The sequence below is a fragment of the Podarcis bocagei genome (genome assembly GCF_964188305.1).
Source record: "Podarcis bocagei genome assembly, chromosome: 7".
In the NCBI taxonomy this organism is placed as follows: domain Eukaryota; kingdom Metazoa; phylum Chordata; class Lepidosauria; order Squamata; family Lacertidae; genus Podarcis; species Podarcis bocagei.
Genome location: NC_138132.1, coordinates 78,769,685 through 78,787,855, shown reverse-complemented (window position 1 = coordinate 78,787,855; position 18,171 = coordinate 78,769,685). Strand labels below are relative to the sequence as shown.

Below are 18,171 nucleotides of genomic sequence, written 5' to 3'. Positions count from 1 at the left end.
GTTTGCAGCTTCATTGGGCCAGGAATGGTTTTGTTCCCTGCCTTGTGGTGCTTGAATGAGCTGGACATTGTCTCCACTTTGCTGCACACAGGGAAATCCAGCAGAATTGAGAACACATTGTCTTCTTCCTTGTCACCAAACAGGAGCAGATGCCACATGGACTGCAGGTGGGGGAGGATCTTGGGGTGAAGGAAGACTCCAGCCCTGGATTGTATCCATTGCCCCTCTGCCTGCCTTAAGTGCCCATGAAGAGAGCTGCTCAGCAGCTCCGGGCCACTACATGGACTCTCCTTGGTGCCTGCCAATCACAGGTTGAGGGGGGTCTCCTTCTATTGAAGCTTCCTCCCAATTTCCTTCCACAAAACTCCAAACTTCAATGTCTAAAATCCCTGGTAGAGGACAAGGATCCTGAGATCACATTAAGGGTAGCTGCTTTGAGCCCGGCTTCGGCTGGGGAGGGCGGGATATAAATAATTTATTGTTGTTGTTGTTGTTGTTGTTGTTGTTGTTAATATTTTTTATTATTATTATTATTTAGTATAAAAACTTAGGGAATAAGCTGTGCTATCATAATGATTAAGGTTTAAATGATAATTTTAGGTTATATGTTAGTGACTAAGTTTTAATTTATATATTTTTTAACTGTTGCTACATCTGTATTGTCCCTTTTATACCTAATTTCAAATTCAGAGGTATCCCTATCATGTTCCAGGGCATGTTGCAACAATTTAAAATGCAGTCGTAAAACTTATAATTACAAATAGGCTTGGTCCTGAATGTGGTATAATCAGCCTCATATAACCAACAACCTTAGCTCTAATTAGTGCATGAAGGGGTTAAGACTGTTAGAAGAAGAAGAAGAAGAAGAGTTTGGATTTGATATCCCGCCTTTCACTCCCCTTCAGGAGTCTCAAAGCGGCTAACATTCTCCTTTCCCTTCCTCCCCCACAACAAACACTCTGTGAGGTGAGTGGGGCTGAGAGACTTCACAGAAGTGTGACTGGCCCAAGGTCACCCAGCAGCTGCATGTGGAGGAGCGGAGACTCGAACCCGGTTCCCCAGATTACAAGACTACCGCTCTTAACCACTACACCACACTGGATCTGGAGGTGGAGGGCAAGATGCAAGATACATGAAAGTGCAGGGCAAGATGAAAGACATAGCTCTCTTCTCCAACAGAAAGGTATGGTTAATGAGCTATGGAGGAAGAGTTGAGGAGCACCACCATCTCCCAGCATATGCCGCCCGAGGCAATCATCTCACTGCCTAGTGGTAGGACTGGTCCTGGCTTTGCCTGCAAGGGTGTGTGGCTGTGGCAATCCAGTCAGATGGGCGGCATATAAATAATAAAATCATCATCAAGGGACTCTGCGCTTCTGAAAGTTCCACTACCCTACCACTCCCCCATCACCATGAGAGGTCACTCCCCCATCACCATGAGGGGAAGGGTTATCAAACCCTAGGTTCCCCCATTCCACCAGGTGAACTCTACCAGTAAGGATGTCTAAGCTGGATGCTCTAAGCTTAGACCACATGGCTTAAGCAAACCATCTTTGTTTTTCTATACAAATAATTTGGAAACTCACACCACTTTGGAACATAAGTCTTACTGCCTGTGTATTCTTACTGCAATATGGAAAAACACGTGAATCTCACCTTTGAAGAGTTTGCAAGTAAACAATTTTTAACTTTGGAAGGAACTTGGTAGGGGGTATTTTAAAGGTCTAACAGTCTATATTTTTATGCTTGACTTTGCTGCATATTTTGTGATTTTAAATCTCTGCTGGGATTCTCTCACCAAAAACCTAGATCTCGGCATCCAAGGAATGCTCCCTTTTATTATTTTAACCAGATTTTTTTAAAAAAACAAAAACAAAACAGCAGCAGCAGCAACAACAACAACATTGAAAACGTACATCACAGGTGTCAAAGACCAAGGTAAAGAGGTACAGCTTCACTGCAAATTGTATAATGAGTTTGCCCTCTGTGGGGAGGGAGTTCCACATCTTAGGGGCTGCCACAGAGAAGACCCTTTCCCAGGCCGTCACCCCACGAACCTCTGAGGGCGGTGGAAGTACCGATACCAAGAGGGCCCCACTCAGTGGCGTAGCATGGGTTGTCAGCACCTGGGGCAAGGCAAGTAATTTACGCCCCCTAATCCGTGGATTTGCGCACCCTAACCCTAACCCCCAGATGTTGCGCCCGGTGCGGCCGGCCCCCCCTGCACCCCCCACGCTACACCACTGGCCCCACTGCACCTGAGAGTTTCTGTAGGGAAGGAGGCAGTATTTCAGGTATTTGGGGCCTGAGCACCTTGAACTGAGCCTGGAAATGAACCACCAAACCAATGCAGCTGTTTTCAGATGGGAGTTATATGTGATTTAAACAGAACTCCAGCCTGTAATCTGGACACTGCATTTGGGGACCAATTGAAGTTTCTGAGTTGGAGGTGGGTTAAGTTCCTTCACTCCACACCTGCTGTGACCCTAATAATTATCGGGGACACCCTCAACCCAGCCTCTGGCTAATGCTCCCGTCCTTATTATTTTTAAACCCGTATGTCAAATGCGAAAAAAATGCATTGAACTTGCTCATCTCGTCAACAAGAGCTTTCTTCCTCTCTTCTGTGGGGGGGGGGGGGAGGAGTGAAGCAGCTCTCTCCAAGGTGCTGAAACTCTGTAATTTCAAAGACTGCTATCGCATTGCCTTTGGGGCGTCTTAACTGTGGGAGTCTCTTATCTTGACACTGCTGTGGAATGGAACAGGAGGCAATATGCGACAAAACAGCACAAATCCGACTCTAGACCAGGGCTGGCTAGATTGACATCTGGTACAAAATCACAAAACATCACAAAAGAAGCATCACATTTAGCAGAAAGTTTTACCTCCAGTCTACTCAGTGCTTCAAATACTCTCTTTTTTTCAACATTGTTGCACTGTGTGTTTTAAAGGATGGGTGTTCGCATTTTCACGTTTGTTCAATGGATTGTTAGAATTCATAAATGGCTCAGAAGGCTGCTTTGCCATCAAGTGATATTCATAATTTTATTGATTTATTTCATCTACCAAAATTTATATACAGCTTGGTTGTAAAAAATATATATAAACAAGCCTCTAGGCAATTTGCAACAATATGAAATAAAACATTAAAGTTATTGATTAAAACAGGTATTAATAATATCTAAAAGTTTATTAAAATCGACAGTGGCTAAACAATAACAAAGCAGCAACAAAGGCAACAATAACCCACCATGTATCCTTTACATGTCTGGATAGGCTTGCCTTTAAAAAATGTTTTAGGTGCTGAATTAAAAACACTGTGAATGAACCTGCCAGGTGCCTATAGGCAGGGAGTTCCAAAGTGCAAGTGCTGCCACACTGAAAGATTGGTTTCTTACAACTGAGGAAAAAATATTATGTGCCACCTGTAACAGTAATAATTTTGGGTTTTGTCCAATTAAGTCTAATGCTGTGGCCCATTTAAATTAATGGACATAAGTTAGCCACGGTCCATAAACTTCAGTGTGCTTACTCTGAGTAAGATTAAAATTGAATACAGCCCCTTGTTAGCAATGATTCCCAAAGTCTTCATTCCTTACGGGTAGCATTTTTTAATATGCATTGAGCAATCCAATCTGCCCCCCCCCCCGCGTTGTCTTTTCAAAGGCTTACAGAGCTTAGCTGGGAGGCAAATTTGCAGTTGGTCACCCAGAGTTCCCCTTTGCCGACTCAAACAATAAGCTTGAAGGTAAGCCTTGCAGTTAATTAAATATGCTAATTAACCAGCAGCCCTTCATCACGTCCATTATTACGGGGAAAGGCGGGGTTCTCCAGAATCGCACAGCGTAGCTATGCAGTTGTGAACGCACAAGCCTCCTGGTGTGTTGATGTCTCGGGAAGTGGCATGCAAGAAGCACACAGGGCGTGGCAGAGCTCCACACAACACATTCAGCCAAGCCAGAGGAAGGACTGAATACTATGGCAGTGAGAGCCCATCTCCATGCTTTAGCTCAAGGCTATAAAAGACAACAAATATAAATAGGGTGATATATACTTCCCTTAAAAGAGTCGAACCTGTAGAAAAATGCTTTGTATCCTTTTCATATAACAGGCCCAATATTGTCATAATAATAATAATAATAATAATAATAATAATAATAATAATAATAATAATAATAATAATTTATTTATTTATACCCCGCCCATCTGGCTGGGCTTCCCCAGCCACTCTGGGCGGCTTCCAACAAAATATTAAAATATCGTAATACATCAAACATTAAAAGCTTCCCTAAACAGGGCTGCCTTCAGATGTCTTCTAAAAGTCTGGTACTTGTTGTTCTCTTTGACATCTGGTGGGAGGGCGTTCCACAGTGTCTGGTTCCCTGTAACTTGGCTTCTCGCAGCGAGGGAACTGCCAGAAGGACCTCAGTGCTGGACCTCAGTGTCCAGGTAGAACAATGGGGGTGGAGACGCTCCTTCATCATCATCATCATTTGGCTTTTTAAATTAAAATTTTACAGAGATATATCAAACATAAATCATAAAAAATCAAGATTCCAAGGAATCTCCTGGATTTCCACCCACCCCTTTGTGGGTCCTGTTTTTTATCATTTCTTTCTGCATCTTTTATGATAGCCCAAAATCTTTTCCATCTCCATTGTATCCAGAATTCACCCTTAAACTACAAGTGATATTCCAATCCTACTAACGGTTTTAACTATTTGCAATGGTCTTTAAGATAAGTTATAAATTTTTCCCATTCCTTATTAAAATTTTGGTCTTCTTGATTTCTGATTCTTCCCATCATTTTAGCCATTTCAGCATAGTCCATCAACTTCATCTGCCATTATTCTCTGGTGGTGACTTTGTCCTCTTTCCATCTCTGGGCCAATAACATCCACGCAGCCATGGTCGCATACATAAATAGTCTTTTCTGCTCCCTTGGGATTTCAGCACCAGGCCCAGTATTGTCTACACTGACTGGCAGCAGCTCGCCAATGTTTCTTTCACAGCACTACCTGGCTGCAGACTTTTAGCCTTTGGCTAAAGTCTCCAATTTAAGTGCTCTAAACAAATACCTTGTTAAGTGAAGGATCCTTCAGAAGTACAACTGGCTCCCCCTTCAGACTTTCTCTGGTTGGGACAGTGCCAGATGAGCAGGCACAATGTCAGGAGTGGTGCCCCACTCACTGCAAGCAGATTAAGGTTTTGCACATGGAATAACTCTCAGAAGGCACCACAATAGTGTGTGTGTGTGTGTGTGTGTGTGTGTGTGTGTGTGTGTGTGTGTGTGTCAGGGAAAAGAAACTCAATTTAACATCCTACTGGGACATCTTAGGTAACTTCTTCTCATTTCCAGGCCTCCAGTTATTGAGTATTTAATATTTACATTGCAATCACGAAGAGGACAATATTCTTTAAAACCTCTATTTATATGCAAGTGCAATTAGCTTTCATATGCTCTTTTTAAATAAAAATAATAATAATAACTTCAGCAGCCAGGCCTTGGATATCCTTTGCTTCATTTCACATACTTAATATTCACAACAGGAAGCACAGTAGTAGTTTTAAAAATTAAAAAAACAACAACAACAGATGCCATCGTGGTACAGATGAAGAGGGGAGCAGGGGCCAGTGAGGTGTTCATGGATGCAGAAAAACAAACCTAGGCATTGCTCTCAAAAGATTTCCAGCCTAAGGGGGAGATTGGCAGATTACAGAGCCTCTGTTGCACATTAAAGAGAGATGGTTTGAATTGTGGATGGGCTTAAAGCAGCCTTCCCCAACCAACCTCCCTCCCTGGCCATTGCGACAGTATCTTGAGGGCCCCAGGGTTCTCCAGCCTTGCTCAATCCAGATTGAGTGCCTGCCAGATCTTTTGGACTACTGCCTCTATCCGCCCCAGCTAGCGCAAGCATCCGGAGGGTGCCTGGTTGCCTAAGGCTGATGCAAAATAATGAAATATGTGAGGTTTCATTGGTAGCTCAATAAAGAAGAGACTTGCTGCTGGATCAGGCCAGTTGCCCATCTAGTCCAACATCCTATTCTCACCGTGGCCAACCAGATACCTGTAGGAAGTTCACAAGCAGTACCTGGGTGCAACAAGAACTCTCCCCGCCTGCAGCTCCCAGCAACTGAAATTCAGAAGCAAATTGCCTTCAACAGTAGAGGTAGAACACAGCTATTGCGGCTAGTAGCCATCAATAGCCCTCCCCTCCTCCATGAATTTGTCTCATCCTCTTTCAAAGCATCCCAGTCGGAGGCCATCACTATATCTTGTGGGAGTGAACGTCATCATTCAACAATGCTTTTTAATTACTCCTGGATTAAAACCCAGAAGCAGGCTTTCAAAGGACACAGCACGAAAAAAGAAAACAACAGCAATCAACCTAACAGAGAAGAGAGGAAGGAAGTTTGCAAAGTCTGGGGCGACGTACCCCAGTGGCAGTCAGGGGTATAAATATACTGAGCTAAGAGTGTGTCTGCTGAAGAGAAGAGCGCTAACCTTCAAAGGGGGGAGTGGTTCTGAACACAAGAGCCACACTGCATTCTCCAAAAGCACTTGGGAACACATGGAAGTTTAGGCATGGATCTGCACAGAAGGGTATCTCTGTCCTAAGGGGAAAAGCACATGTGTTCTGTTGCAGTTAGATATCACAATCAGGCAGCCCACTGGAGAATGTTATTATCAGATCCTGGGGTGAAGAAGAGGTCCCTGGGTAGACAGGCAGCAACACCAATGGGGCAGCAAACAAAGCAGTATCCAGGGCAAGATCAGAGTCCAAGTAAGCAGAGTCCAGGTTAGAGTCAAAGTCAGAGCAGTCCATGGTTGGGTTGTGCACAGAAGTGATACAGATACTTTGTTCCAACAACTCTTCTATTTCTGCCCTGGGGTTTTTGATGTGGAGCTACTAAAGCCACACCCCAACTCCTGTCAACTCCCTTCTCTCCAGAGGTCTCCTTAAGAGGAAGGCCCTACTCCCAATGAGTCCTTACCTGTAGCTGCACATTCCTCTGGCTAGGCCGAATTCCCATCCACCCTTCCCTTGGGCTTGGGACCAATTCTGTCTCAATGAATGAATCTTTACAGTGGTACCTCGGGTTACATGCGCTTCAGGTTACAGACACTTTAGGCTACAGACTCCGCTAACCCAGAAATAGTACCTTGGGTTAAGCACCTTGCTTCAGGATGAGAACAAAAATCGTGCTCCGGCTGTGCGGCAGCAACGGAAGGCCCCTTAGCTAAAGTGGTGCTTCAGGTTAAGAACCGTTTCAGGTTAAGAACGGACCTCTCCAGAACCAATTAAGTTCTTAACCCGAGGTACCACTGTATTTGCATCAGCCATAGGCCATAGCAACAAAAGAACATTGCAATATACACAGAACAGAAATAAAAAGTTGATTATATAAAACACAGTTTAGGGTCCTGAATCAGCAAATGGTGGGTCTTATTCTGATTGCCCCAGCTAAAAACCTTGCAACCTTTGCTGCCACCTGCTCATCTTGATCTGCCAAGAGAAAGGACACTGTGGCAGTGGTTGGGCAATCCGGAATGGACAATAAAAGAGGGATGGTAATCTCATTCCTCAAGTCTTTATAAAGAGTGCAAGCCAGAAGGGCACACGCCACCGATTCGGTACTGCCATCTCCACTGGGACAAAAGCGTTTTTCATGTGGAATCTGTTGGAATTATCCCTCAAGTATAATACATTCAATCTTGCGAGAGTAACAGCACGTCTATATTTTGGAATTGCTAGGTTATGCAGATAGGATGCCAGAGAATCAAAATGGGAAGGCATGCCTTTCTCTGGTGTCATTACAAATAAGGAGTGAGCTGTACACAGCAAATAAGCAAAGGGGAAATGGCTGCTGAGCTGCACCCACCATTGTGAGGCCTGAGGACGTGATGATGATGATGCCTCTCCAGCTGCTGTTATTGGCTGTGGACACCCTGTGATGTCACATAAGCACATGGCAGCTCAGTGAATATACAAAAGCGGCCCAAGGGGAAAGCCCAAAGCAAAGCTTAAAAAGGACACAGTGGACAACAGTTGTGTTATTCATTACTTGGTGATCTCCTTCGACATGAAGTGTCAAATGGAAGGAGGCCATCATCCGTTAATGAGATGCTGTGGAGCAGCGAGAAGGCAAGTGTACCTTCTGAGCAGGACCGTGGCTTGAAAGCGGCAGATATCCATGGTTGGAAGCTGGTGATGGACCTGGCAGAAGCTGTGATTAGCATGTAGAAGCCCGAGGTGCCGCAGGGCTGAAGGAGGCTGAAGTTTGTGCACATAAGCTGATTGAAATTCACCTTCAGAAGGCCATTGACAAAAGCTGTGTGGATATTTGTGGGCTGATGCTGGGGTAAGTATGGAGAGTGGACATAGGTCACCTACCAGACAAGGTATGCCTGGGAATTGCATGTTCAGATAGTGGTGTAGGCTGCCCTTCAGGCTCTGGGCGAATGAACCGCTGGATATTCATGGGTGGGAGCCAGCAGAGCCAGCGGACATGGCTGTTTCTGCATATATATTTTAATAGTACTTATATAAAATATATTAGTTTGCTGGTAGTTGTGCAGAGCATTTTGCATGAATAAATGTCAACCCATACTGGTTATTAGAGCTGCATTTGAGAAAATAGCTATGAAATTGTTTTTAGAAGATTTAAGCAAAGATCTGAGAGTTTGCTTTCTCACTTTGGAATTTTGCTGAGCTTTTAGATGTGCATTGTTTTATGTTGCTTTGATTCTGCTTCGATGTCTGAGGCTGAACTCACCCTGGGTGCAGTTGGCCCCTACTTAGCCTCGTTGCAGGATCCCAGCTTCTCACTTGCAGAAGGTAAGGTCCCCCACTCCTGGACCCCCACTCGCCAGCTGAGACCTGGCAGGAGGCAGCAGCTAGTTCTGCAAATGGTTGCACAAGGAAGGCTATGATCCATCGCAGGCTTACCTGGGAGCAACCCTAAGTGAGCACAAGGGGACACAAGGGGAGCACAAGGGTATGTGTAACCTAGATGGGCTATTGGCCTGATCCAGCAGCCAGACTTATTATTTTCTTACATAGAAAAGAGGGTAGGACATTCTCACAGTACTGTGGAGGAACCATTCAAAGAAGCTGAATGTTGGAAGGTTCAGGGCAGGAAAAAGGAAGTACTTCTCCACATGGTGCATAGCTAAACTCTGGAACTCCCTCCCACAAGATGCAATGAAGACCACCAGCTTGAATGGCTTTAAAAGAGTGTTAGGCAAATTAATGGAAGGTGAGACTATCAGCCAACCATGATGACTATGTTCTGCTATCACTCTAAGAGGCAGTATGCCTCTACATGCCAGTGTCTGGGAATCACAGGTGGGCAGAGAGCTCTCATGCTCAGGTCCTGCTTGCAAACTTCCTGCTACGGCATCTGGTTGGCTACTGAGAGATCAGGATGCTGGACCAGAGAGGCTTTTGACCTGCTGCAGGTTCTTCTCATGAGTTTGATTGTTTCTCGCAACTCAGCAAGTTATGCATATCCTCAAAGCGTCCTGGGTTTCCAGGGACCATCGCAGACTTACAAAAGCCATCCCAGCTTCTGATTTGATCCCGGAATATCCCTATTTCTCCCACCAGTGATGCCTCTGCTGAACTCGGGGGGGGGGAGGTGCTGACGACTGTGAGAGAGCACCCTGTTGCCTCTCCATGGCCACTGCTGCCAGCCTCCTCCCTTGGGCAGCTTGTAGCAGCTGCTGGAGAGGTGAAGAGGATGAGGCTGAGGCCACTGAGGCCCAGCCCCATGTGAGGGCCAGCTCTGAGGAGCAGACAGAGGGCGGGGCCATTCTGGGGAGGGAAGAAAGGGGGAGTGGAGCAGAGCGCAAGGAGTCTTGATTTTTTATATTTTTAAAAAATGCTTTGTGCATCTGCGTCTGATCTTGCCCTTTTCTAAAATTTATTTGTCGATGTGTGTTTTCCTTTTTGTAAACCTACTGAAGAATACAATGAAATGGGGGTAAGGGGTTTTTCTCAGGACGATGGAGGGTGTGTGTGCTGTGTCCCATTGGTGTAGTAGCGGTGGCACTTGCCCTTCTTCTGACAGGAAATGCTGTGCAGGGGATGGGCAAAGAAATTGGAGTTTAGGGGGGTCAGTTGGGGGTGAGTGAGAAATGTCCCCGTTTTCATCTGAGCAGTGTTGGAGGGCATGGCTATGCGACCTCTTTCCAACTTCCGATGTATTTTAGGAGAGGCTAAGTAAAATAAAACGATTGCATGTCTCCCTCTGTTGTTGTTTTCCCTTCTTTCAATTCAAAATGTGCCCCTGGACTTGTCTTTCCTCCGGATCACTAGTCTTCACCCACGGAGAGGCTCGTGCTGACTACCCACCAAAGTGCCATTGGCTTGCCGGGTGGATTTGACTGCCTGCGTCACTCAGGCACAGCTCAGGGAGGGCTTTATAAAAAGCAGGTGCCGCATCCCGCTCTTGAGGACAAGACCGGACTAGGGAACAGCGCTGTCCCTCTCAGCCTTAGAACCAAGGAGCTTCTGGGGCAACCTCCGCCATGCAGCTGGTGGCCAGGCTCATCGCTGTTCTGCTGCTGGTGTGGAGCATGAGAGCATCTGCCTTGCCTGGGGAGGATAAGTTTTCTGTACAGAGCAGCAGGGTGAGTTGAAAAGGGACACCTTTCCTTTAAAATTCTAGGGTTTTGTGCAGAAGGCTTTTAAGGTTTCTGGTGCTTTAAAAGATGGGCAAAGCCGCCTGGTGGAGGAGAGGAGACTGTGCTCAAGAGGGAGGCTTTTGGAGGGGATGGAAAGGGGAGTACGAACAGATGTAAATAATGGGGAGATCTGAGGAATAAAGAAAGTGAGCAAAAGGGGAATAAGTCAAATACCGAAGAAGGGTTTTTTCCAAGGTTGCTGTCTTCTTTTCTTGAGTAAATGATAACAAACTCAAACTAAGGACTAGCATCGGAATGCAGAGAGAACGAAATATTTTGCAGTGCAACCCCCGGGGTCCTGCCTGGCTCAATTAGCAAGACTTATTCCCAGGTAAGTGGAGGCTGGATTGCAGGCTAAGGGAAGGAAGGAGAGGAGAAGAAACAGAAAGAAGGAGAGGGAAGGAGAGTGGGTCCATCAAAGCAAGAGAGAGGAAAGAAGTTAAATGCATGCTTCTTGTTTAGAAAGGATGTCAGCAGTGGCAAAACAGTCCTCTGGGGTGGTGCTGCAGCTGAGTGGTAGAGCATCTTCTTCGCAAACAGGAGTTCCCAGGTGCAATCTCCAGCATCTCCAGGAAGGGCTGGGAATATCCCCTGCCTGAAATCCTGGATAACTTCTGCCAGTCAGTGTAGACAATATTGAACTAGACAGACCAAAGGTCTGATTCAAGATAAGGCAGTGTTCTCCTAATGGCTACTGTTTGTTTGCTCCTTTTCCTGATTGAAATCCAACAGGTGTGGTTCCCCCCAAATTTTTTTTAGAGAGGTGGGGACTACACCTGTTACATTTCTCCCTGTGGTTAAATGCACCACTGGGAAGTATGTGGGCAGGAGGGGGTACGCAGTACAGTCCTAAACATGTCAACTTGAATGTCCTATTGAAATCAATAGAGCTTGCTCTCAGGTGTTTGAGATTGCAACTATAATTTACAAAGGCACAAAGGGCTAAAATAAAAATTGACTCACGTATGCTGAGGGTAGTGATATTAGCTTACTGTTGTGTGCCAGGGAATGAGCTAAGCTATTACTATCTCCAATTTTAAATGCCTCGTTGTCACGCTGCGCAATTTAGCTCTGTCTCTTATGAACTAGCATCTTTATTTGATCAGGGAGATTAAAACTACTAGGCAGTGAAGCCTGCATTCCATTTCCCTTCCACCACACATGCATTCTTTGCTGAGCATAAGTCTATGAATCCTTAACAGCAGGGTGAAATGCAGAAACCCCATCTATGTAGCTTCCTGGGGGCGTTGCCTGTGTCGAATCCCTGTCTGCTGTGCTGTTCTGAAATTTTATTTATGTTTATAAAAAGCCATTTGCATGTTTCTTCTCAGCCCAGAAAAGCAGCCCCCACAAAAGTGGCTCAAGAGAGGTGGGGGTATGGATATATTCTATAGGATAAAACCAGGAACAGGATAAAACAAGCAAAACATGAATATCAGACAGAAACTTCAAAGGAAGCTAAAAGTGAGGGGGGGTGAAGTCTTGGGGAAGGGCTGTAGCTCAGTGGTTAGAGCAGAACTAGATTAGCTGTTTTACATGAAGAAGGGCCCCAGCATTGATCCCTGGCATCACCAGGTAGGACTGGCCCCATACCTGAAATTGCTTGAGAGCTGCTGCCAGTCAGTGCAGACAATACTGAGCTAGGCAGGCCAAGGATCTCGCTTGGTATAAGGCAGCACCCTATGTTTCTGTGTCTTCAGGGAAGGGCCATAGCTCATGCTTTGCATGCAGAAGGTCCCAGGTTAAACCTGTGGCATCTCCAGGTATATCCTCTGCCTGGAGAGATGCTGCCAGTCAGTGCAGGCAGTACTGAGCTAGATGGACCAACAACCTGATGCAGTATTGCAAAGGGCTGCAGTTCAATGGCAGAGCACCTGCCTTGCATTAAGAAGGTTTCAGATTCTACCCTGGCACCTCCAGTTAAAAAATATTAGGTAGAAGGAGAAATGAGAATCCGGTTGATGCCAATTATGATAATATATTTCAATCCCACCTTCCTTCCAAGTAGCCATACCTGGTTCATTTCCCCACCCCATTTCATCCTCACAACAAGGTGGGTTAGGCTGAGAGAAGACATGTACCTAGTGAGCTTCATGGGCAAGTGGAGATTTGAACCCAGGTCGCCCAGGTCCTAGTCCAGCACTCAAACCACTACACCACACTGGCTCTCAGCCTTTGTATGACCTGGCTGACCTTTCTGAGAGCTGGGTACTAGACTGGGATGGATCTTTGGTCTGATCCAGCAGCCAGGCACTTCTTACGTTCTCCATGTATTTTATTTCCCACAGTGACTCTCTGTTTTTAAAACCCCTTTACACTCTCCAGCAAGGGGGCAGGGACTCACTTTCCTGCTTTCTCTTTGCCCTCTGCCCTACTGCTTGCTTTGTGATTGCAGGAGCAAACCAAAGCCCGAAAAGGTCTGATCCTGAAAATGCTGGCAGATCTACTGGACGGGGTGGACGTGAGCCGTGATGGGACGGCTTCCTCCGACGCGGAAGACCTGCTGGAAAGCAACCTGGAGGAAGAGCCCTCTGTGTTGGGGAGGTTACCCCAGCTCACCCAGAGGGATCGCAAAGCCCCCTGTAAAAACTTCTTCTGGAAAACATTCACTGCCTGCTAACACCACCAGCACCAAGCACTCATTCCCCAGCCTTCCCCTTGTATTTGCTCGTGGATCTGGGGGGGGGGGCTCCGACTCTTCTCTCGCTGTGTAGGGTTGCCAACTTGGTGGCAGGGGTGGGTGGGGATTCATAGGCCTGGCCTGCTCCTGTCTCTTTAACAGAGATTTGATCTGCAGCTCTTTCCTCCTCCCCCCTAGTCCCTCTTTCCTTTTGTGCTATGTATTTAAAACTGTAAGCCTGAGGGCAGGGATTGTCTTGTTTCAATTAGTTCTATGAAAGCTGTTCTTGGAAGACTTCTTGGCTGGACAAATGGGGTACAAACGCTCTAAAAAAACCCAATGATAATAAATTGTGTCCAACATTAACTCCACTCAGAGTAGATCTGATTTGCACTTTCCAAAACAATGTGTGACCCGAAACACAGTCGTCTTTCAAAATTCGCACTTCCCTGAATTTTGGCAATACAGTTCTCCAGCCAAGAATTCTTGCAAATATGTTATATCGGGCCAAAGTGTGCATTTAAAAAAATGTATTGTGTTACTGAAAAAAGCATATAAAAACACTATAAAAATATTAGGGGCAATTCCTTTGCAAAATGCTTATATCAGGCAAAACCATATACAAAAAAATGTGTATATCAGAAGAAATTTGCACCCAAATGCTGTTGAATGTTCACGGAGACTTGTAGTGTGCTCACCATAAACTAATGTGGCAAATGGAACACAAGAAAAATAAGAAACAGCGAGAAACTGAAATTGACAATTTCACCCTTTCCTCAGGCTAAAATTATTATTTGGTTGTAATTACGGTAATCATGCAACCCATGGACTGTAGGCCCCTAGCCATGGAAACGTAAGGGAAAGTAATGCATTTGCAGAAATTGTTTCCCTCCACTGAACGAAGAAAGAAACCTTTCTGGCTGCTGATGTCCCATCAGAGCTGCCAACTTTGTTACCAAACTATGCTCCTCTGCCTTTAACCATTGTTTGATGTGCAGGCATTGGTATATAGCACTGCTTATCTCCATGCTGCAAAAAGCTTTCACCCGCTGCTTTTTGCAAATCAACAGGTGCTGTTAAAGGCATAGGAGCATTCCAGATTATTTTCCCCCATGAGTTGGCAACGTTATCTTCTACACAGCTCCTCAATTCCCACATCTGGGATAAATCACTGGACTTGGGGTATTCAGGATTTGTGGGCTGCAGTCAACTTTTACTTAGAGTAGACCCACTGGAATGTAAAAGCATGACTAAAGCCACATTCACATATTTGAGGCACTATGCTACCACTTTAAGCAGTCATGGCTTCCCGCAAAGAATTCTGGGAGCTGTAGTTTGTTAAGGGTACTGAAAGTTGTTAGGAGACCCCTATTCCCGTCTCAGATCTACATTTCCTAGAGTGGTTTAACAATCAAGAGGGAACTCTGCAAATTGCAGCTCTGGGAGGGGAAGAGGGGTCTGCTAACAACCCTCAATTCCCTTAGCAAACTACAGCTCCCAGGATTCTTTCGGGGAAGCCAATGACTGTTTAAAGTGGTATGATACTGTTATGATATGAAGGTGGCCTAATTTAGGTCCATGCATTTCAGTAAGTGTACACCAAACAAAACTTAAAGACGTCCCACTGTTTTTAATAGAAAGCCACAGATGAGTGTGTGTACTTTTGTGACAGAGACTGAAATTGATTTCTTTTATCTGGCATGGAGCAGACTGAGGGTTGTTGCTGGGGGACTTTGCAACACAGAGCAGAAAATAACCGACCACATGTCAGTCTCTGCAGATCAAACAGGGCTGTTGAAAGGGACATGGAAACAAGGGAGCAGTTGAGACAATGGCTCTGCCCCCACATTGTGCATCATCTCTGGCCTCACTAAATTACAAAAAAAACCCTCAACCAGCCATTGTTTTGAAAAGCATCTGTCCATCTTGTGGGGTTTCTTTTACTCTCTCTCTTTTTTTTAAGAAATAAAAAATCTTCATCCAATGTTTCAAACTTTGGTTTCATGATGGTTCCATCCACAAATAAAGCATGACCAATGGGCGCCTTGGGAATACGACCTGATATTTGTTTTTTTGTTTTTTTCCTTACTACCGCGGCACGTCCTTCATAAGCCTGCTTCCTGACTTGGATTCCAGACAGATCAAAATGCACAAAGTAAAATGATAACGTTTGCTCCCGTAAGAGGGAGCAATGGCCACCACCTTGGATGGCTTTAAAAGATGCGACAAATTAATGGAGGAGGGAAAGGCTCTGGCTATGCTCTACTGTCCAAGGCAGTTGGCCTCCATTTGTCTCACCAGACAATGGAGTATGCTTCTGCATTAGCAGTGACCTTCCTGGGGTGCGAGCCTGGGCAGCGTATATGAAGGTCCTGGGCTGCCCAGACAACAAGACCCCCTCTTGGCCTCACTGATGTGGTCCAAAGGAAAGCAGAGCAGTACATTTGGCAACAGCTTGGCTGCAGGACCTGCTGATAGGAGGCATACAATCATCTTAGGGACTCTACTCCAGATTTGTGAAGGTTTATGCGTTAGTCTTTTCTTCTCCTGAAGATATCCCTCAAGGCAGCAGAGGTTTAGGATCAGTTTTCCTTCTCCTATTAGGGATTTCTTCCCAGGTTGATGAGCCCCATCTGCCCCCCACTTCCCTTTACACCATGTGCAGAAACCACCTACTTGACTGTTGGACCCACTATTGGTGTGATGGCCTGGGATTCGGACTTGGAGGCTGAACCTGAGGAATCCCAGCCTGCACAGGGTTCCCCGCCTCCTGAACCAGCTAAGCCGGGGCTGGGGCCTGAGCCTGAAGGGTCCTCACCTGTGCTGGATCCTCAGGTGCAGGCACCAGCTGAGTCTGCTCTGGCTCCTAAGGTAATGGAGGACCCATTGCCTGCAGGTGCTCCACTCTCAGCCCCATCAGAGGAATGGAGTATGCTTCTGCATTAGCAGTGACCTTCCTGGGGTGCGAGCCTGGGCAGCGTATATGAAGGTCCTGGGCTGCCCAGACAACAAGACCCCCTCTTGGCCTCACTGATGTGGTCCAAAGGAAAGCAGAGCAGTACATTTGGCAACAGCTTGGCTGCAGGACCTGCTGATAGGAGGCATACAATCATCTTAGGGACTCTACTCCAGATTTGTGAAGGTTTATGCGTTAGTCTTTTCTTCTCCTGAAGATATCCCTCAAGGCAGCAGAGGTTTAGGATCAGTTTTCCTTCTCCTATTAGGGATTTCTTCCCAGGTTGATGAGCCCCATCTGCCCCCCACTTCCCTTTACACCATGTGCAGAAACCACCTACTTGACTGTTGGACCCACTATTGGTGTGATGGCCTGGGATTCGGACTTGGAGGCTGAACCTGAGGAATCCCAGCCTGCACAGGGTTCCCCGCCTCCTGAACCAGCTAAGCCGGGGCTGGGGCCTGAGCCTGAAGGGTCCTCACCTGTGCTGGATCCTCAGGTGCAGGCACCAGCTGAGTCTGCTCTGGCTCCTAAGGTAATGGAGGACCCATTGCCTGCAGGTGCTCCACTCTCAGCCCCATCAGAGGAAGCTGAGGTTGCCTCTGGGTCCGATAACCCTCCAGCCTCTCCTGGGCTGCAGAGGCTTAGGGCAGAGAGGTGGAGGGAACTAAGTTCCCTCAGGAGAAGTGCTCGCCTCCAGGCCAGGAGAGGCAAGTCATCTGAGGATCATGGCTGCCCTGTGCCTCGGGGCAGATAAAAGCCAGCCAGCCCCAGTCCCAAGTTGTGGAAGCAACATTGTTGGTCGCCAGTTCCTGTCTGAATCCTGCCCTGCACCCAGCCTCAGCTTTTATGGACTGCTTCCATATTGCTCCTTCAACCTCGGACTGGACTAGGACCTCGTCTCTCGATCTGCCCACGGGACCAGCACAATTGGCACTGTCTGCTCAATTCTCCAGAGACTGTCTTTACATGCAAGGGAAGTCCCTAACTCAGTGAGTGTTTGAGACCCATCAGATACCCCTCACCTGGTTTAGCTGGTCATTCAAAGCCATTCCCAGAGTGTGGCCATTGTCACAAGCTGACAGCTTCTTGGAGCCATAGGTGAGTGAGAGCCGAGTGCAGGGTGAGGACCTAAAGTAAACAAACTACCCCAGAAGGAGCACAATGCGTCCCCCACCAGAGGTACTATCCCTCCCCTAACATCCCATACTGCCCATAGCCTCTGAATACCAGTCGTAGGGAGCTGTTGCACTTATGTGCTGCTTTCAGGCTTCCCAGAAGAAGCACCTGGTTGACCACTGTGAAAATAGACTGCTGGAACCGGCAGCCAAGCTCTTCTTATGTTCTTAAGTTGGCTGGCTTTTCCAAGCCTCTCCAGACAGAAGGCTGAAAGAGATTGCTCATCCTCCCCCATGCTTGGGAGAAGGGCCTTCCCAGGTAGCTACCAGAAATAAATGGACCCTCCTTAGCCATAGGCAGCCCATCTCCAAATTCCAGTTGTTGGGAATCACAAGTATAGTGTTATTGTGACAAAGGTTCGTCTTTTCCAACATCTGGGTTGCAGCTGCAAAGAGCTGCAAAAATACGTAGTGTGGGGACTTTCAAAGCATATCCTGAGAACTAGGAAGAGGGAGGGCTCTTTGATTACAGCAATGGCTGGAATAACTTCTGGCCCTCCTGATGTTGCAAAACCCTGACCATGCTGGCTGGGGTTAATGGGAACTGTAAAGGGTGTGCTTATTTCACAAGCATTTCAGCTCCAATTATCACTGACTGTAATTTCTGTATCCCATTGCCATTCAGCTCCCACCTGAGTTTGCAATCAAAGTGAACGATACTGATGCCAACGAAGGAAACACACAGAATGTTAATTCACTGTGGACAATGAACCAGCAGCTACAGACA

The 18,171-nt window shown here is 46.4% G+C and overlaps 1 protein-coding gene across 1 annotated transcript; it reads left to right on the top strand.

Annotated features, from left to right (window-relative positions):
* Positions 1-10,183: 10,183 nt before the first annotated feature.
* On the top strand, positions 10,184-15,364 carry CORT (cortistatin). Its single transcript, XM_081202097.1, has 2 exons — positions 10,184-10,636; positions 13,086-15,364. Exons 1-2 carry the CDS (start codon positions 10,535-10,537, stop codon positions 13,308-13,310), a joined length of 327 nt encoding a protein of 108 aa, XP_081058223.1. The 5' UTR covers positions 10,184-10,534; the 3' UTR covers positions 13,311-15,364.
* Positions 15,365-18,171: the final 2,807 nt, after the last annotated feature.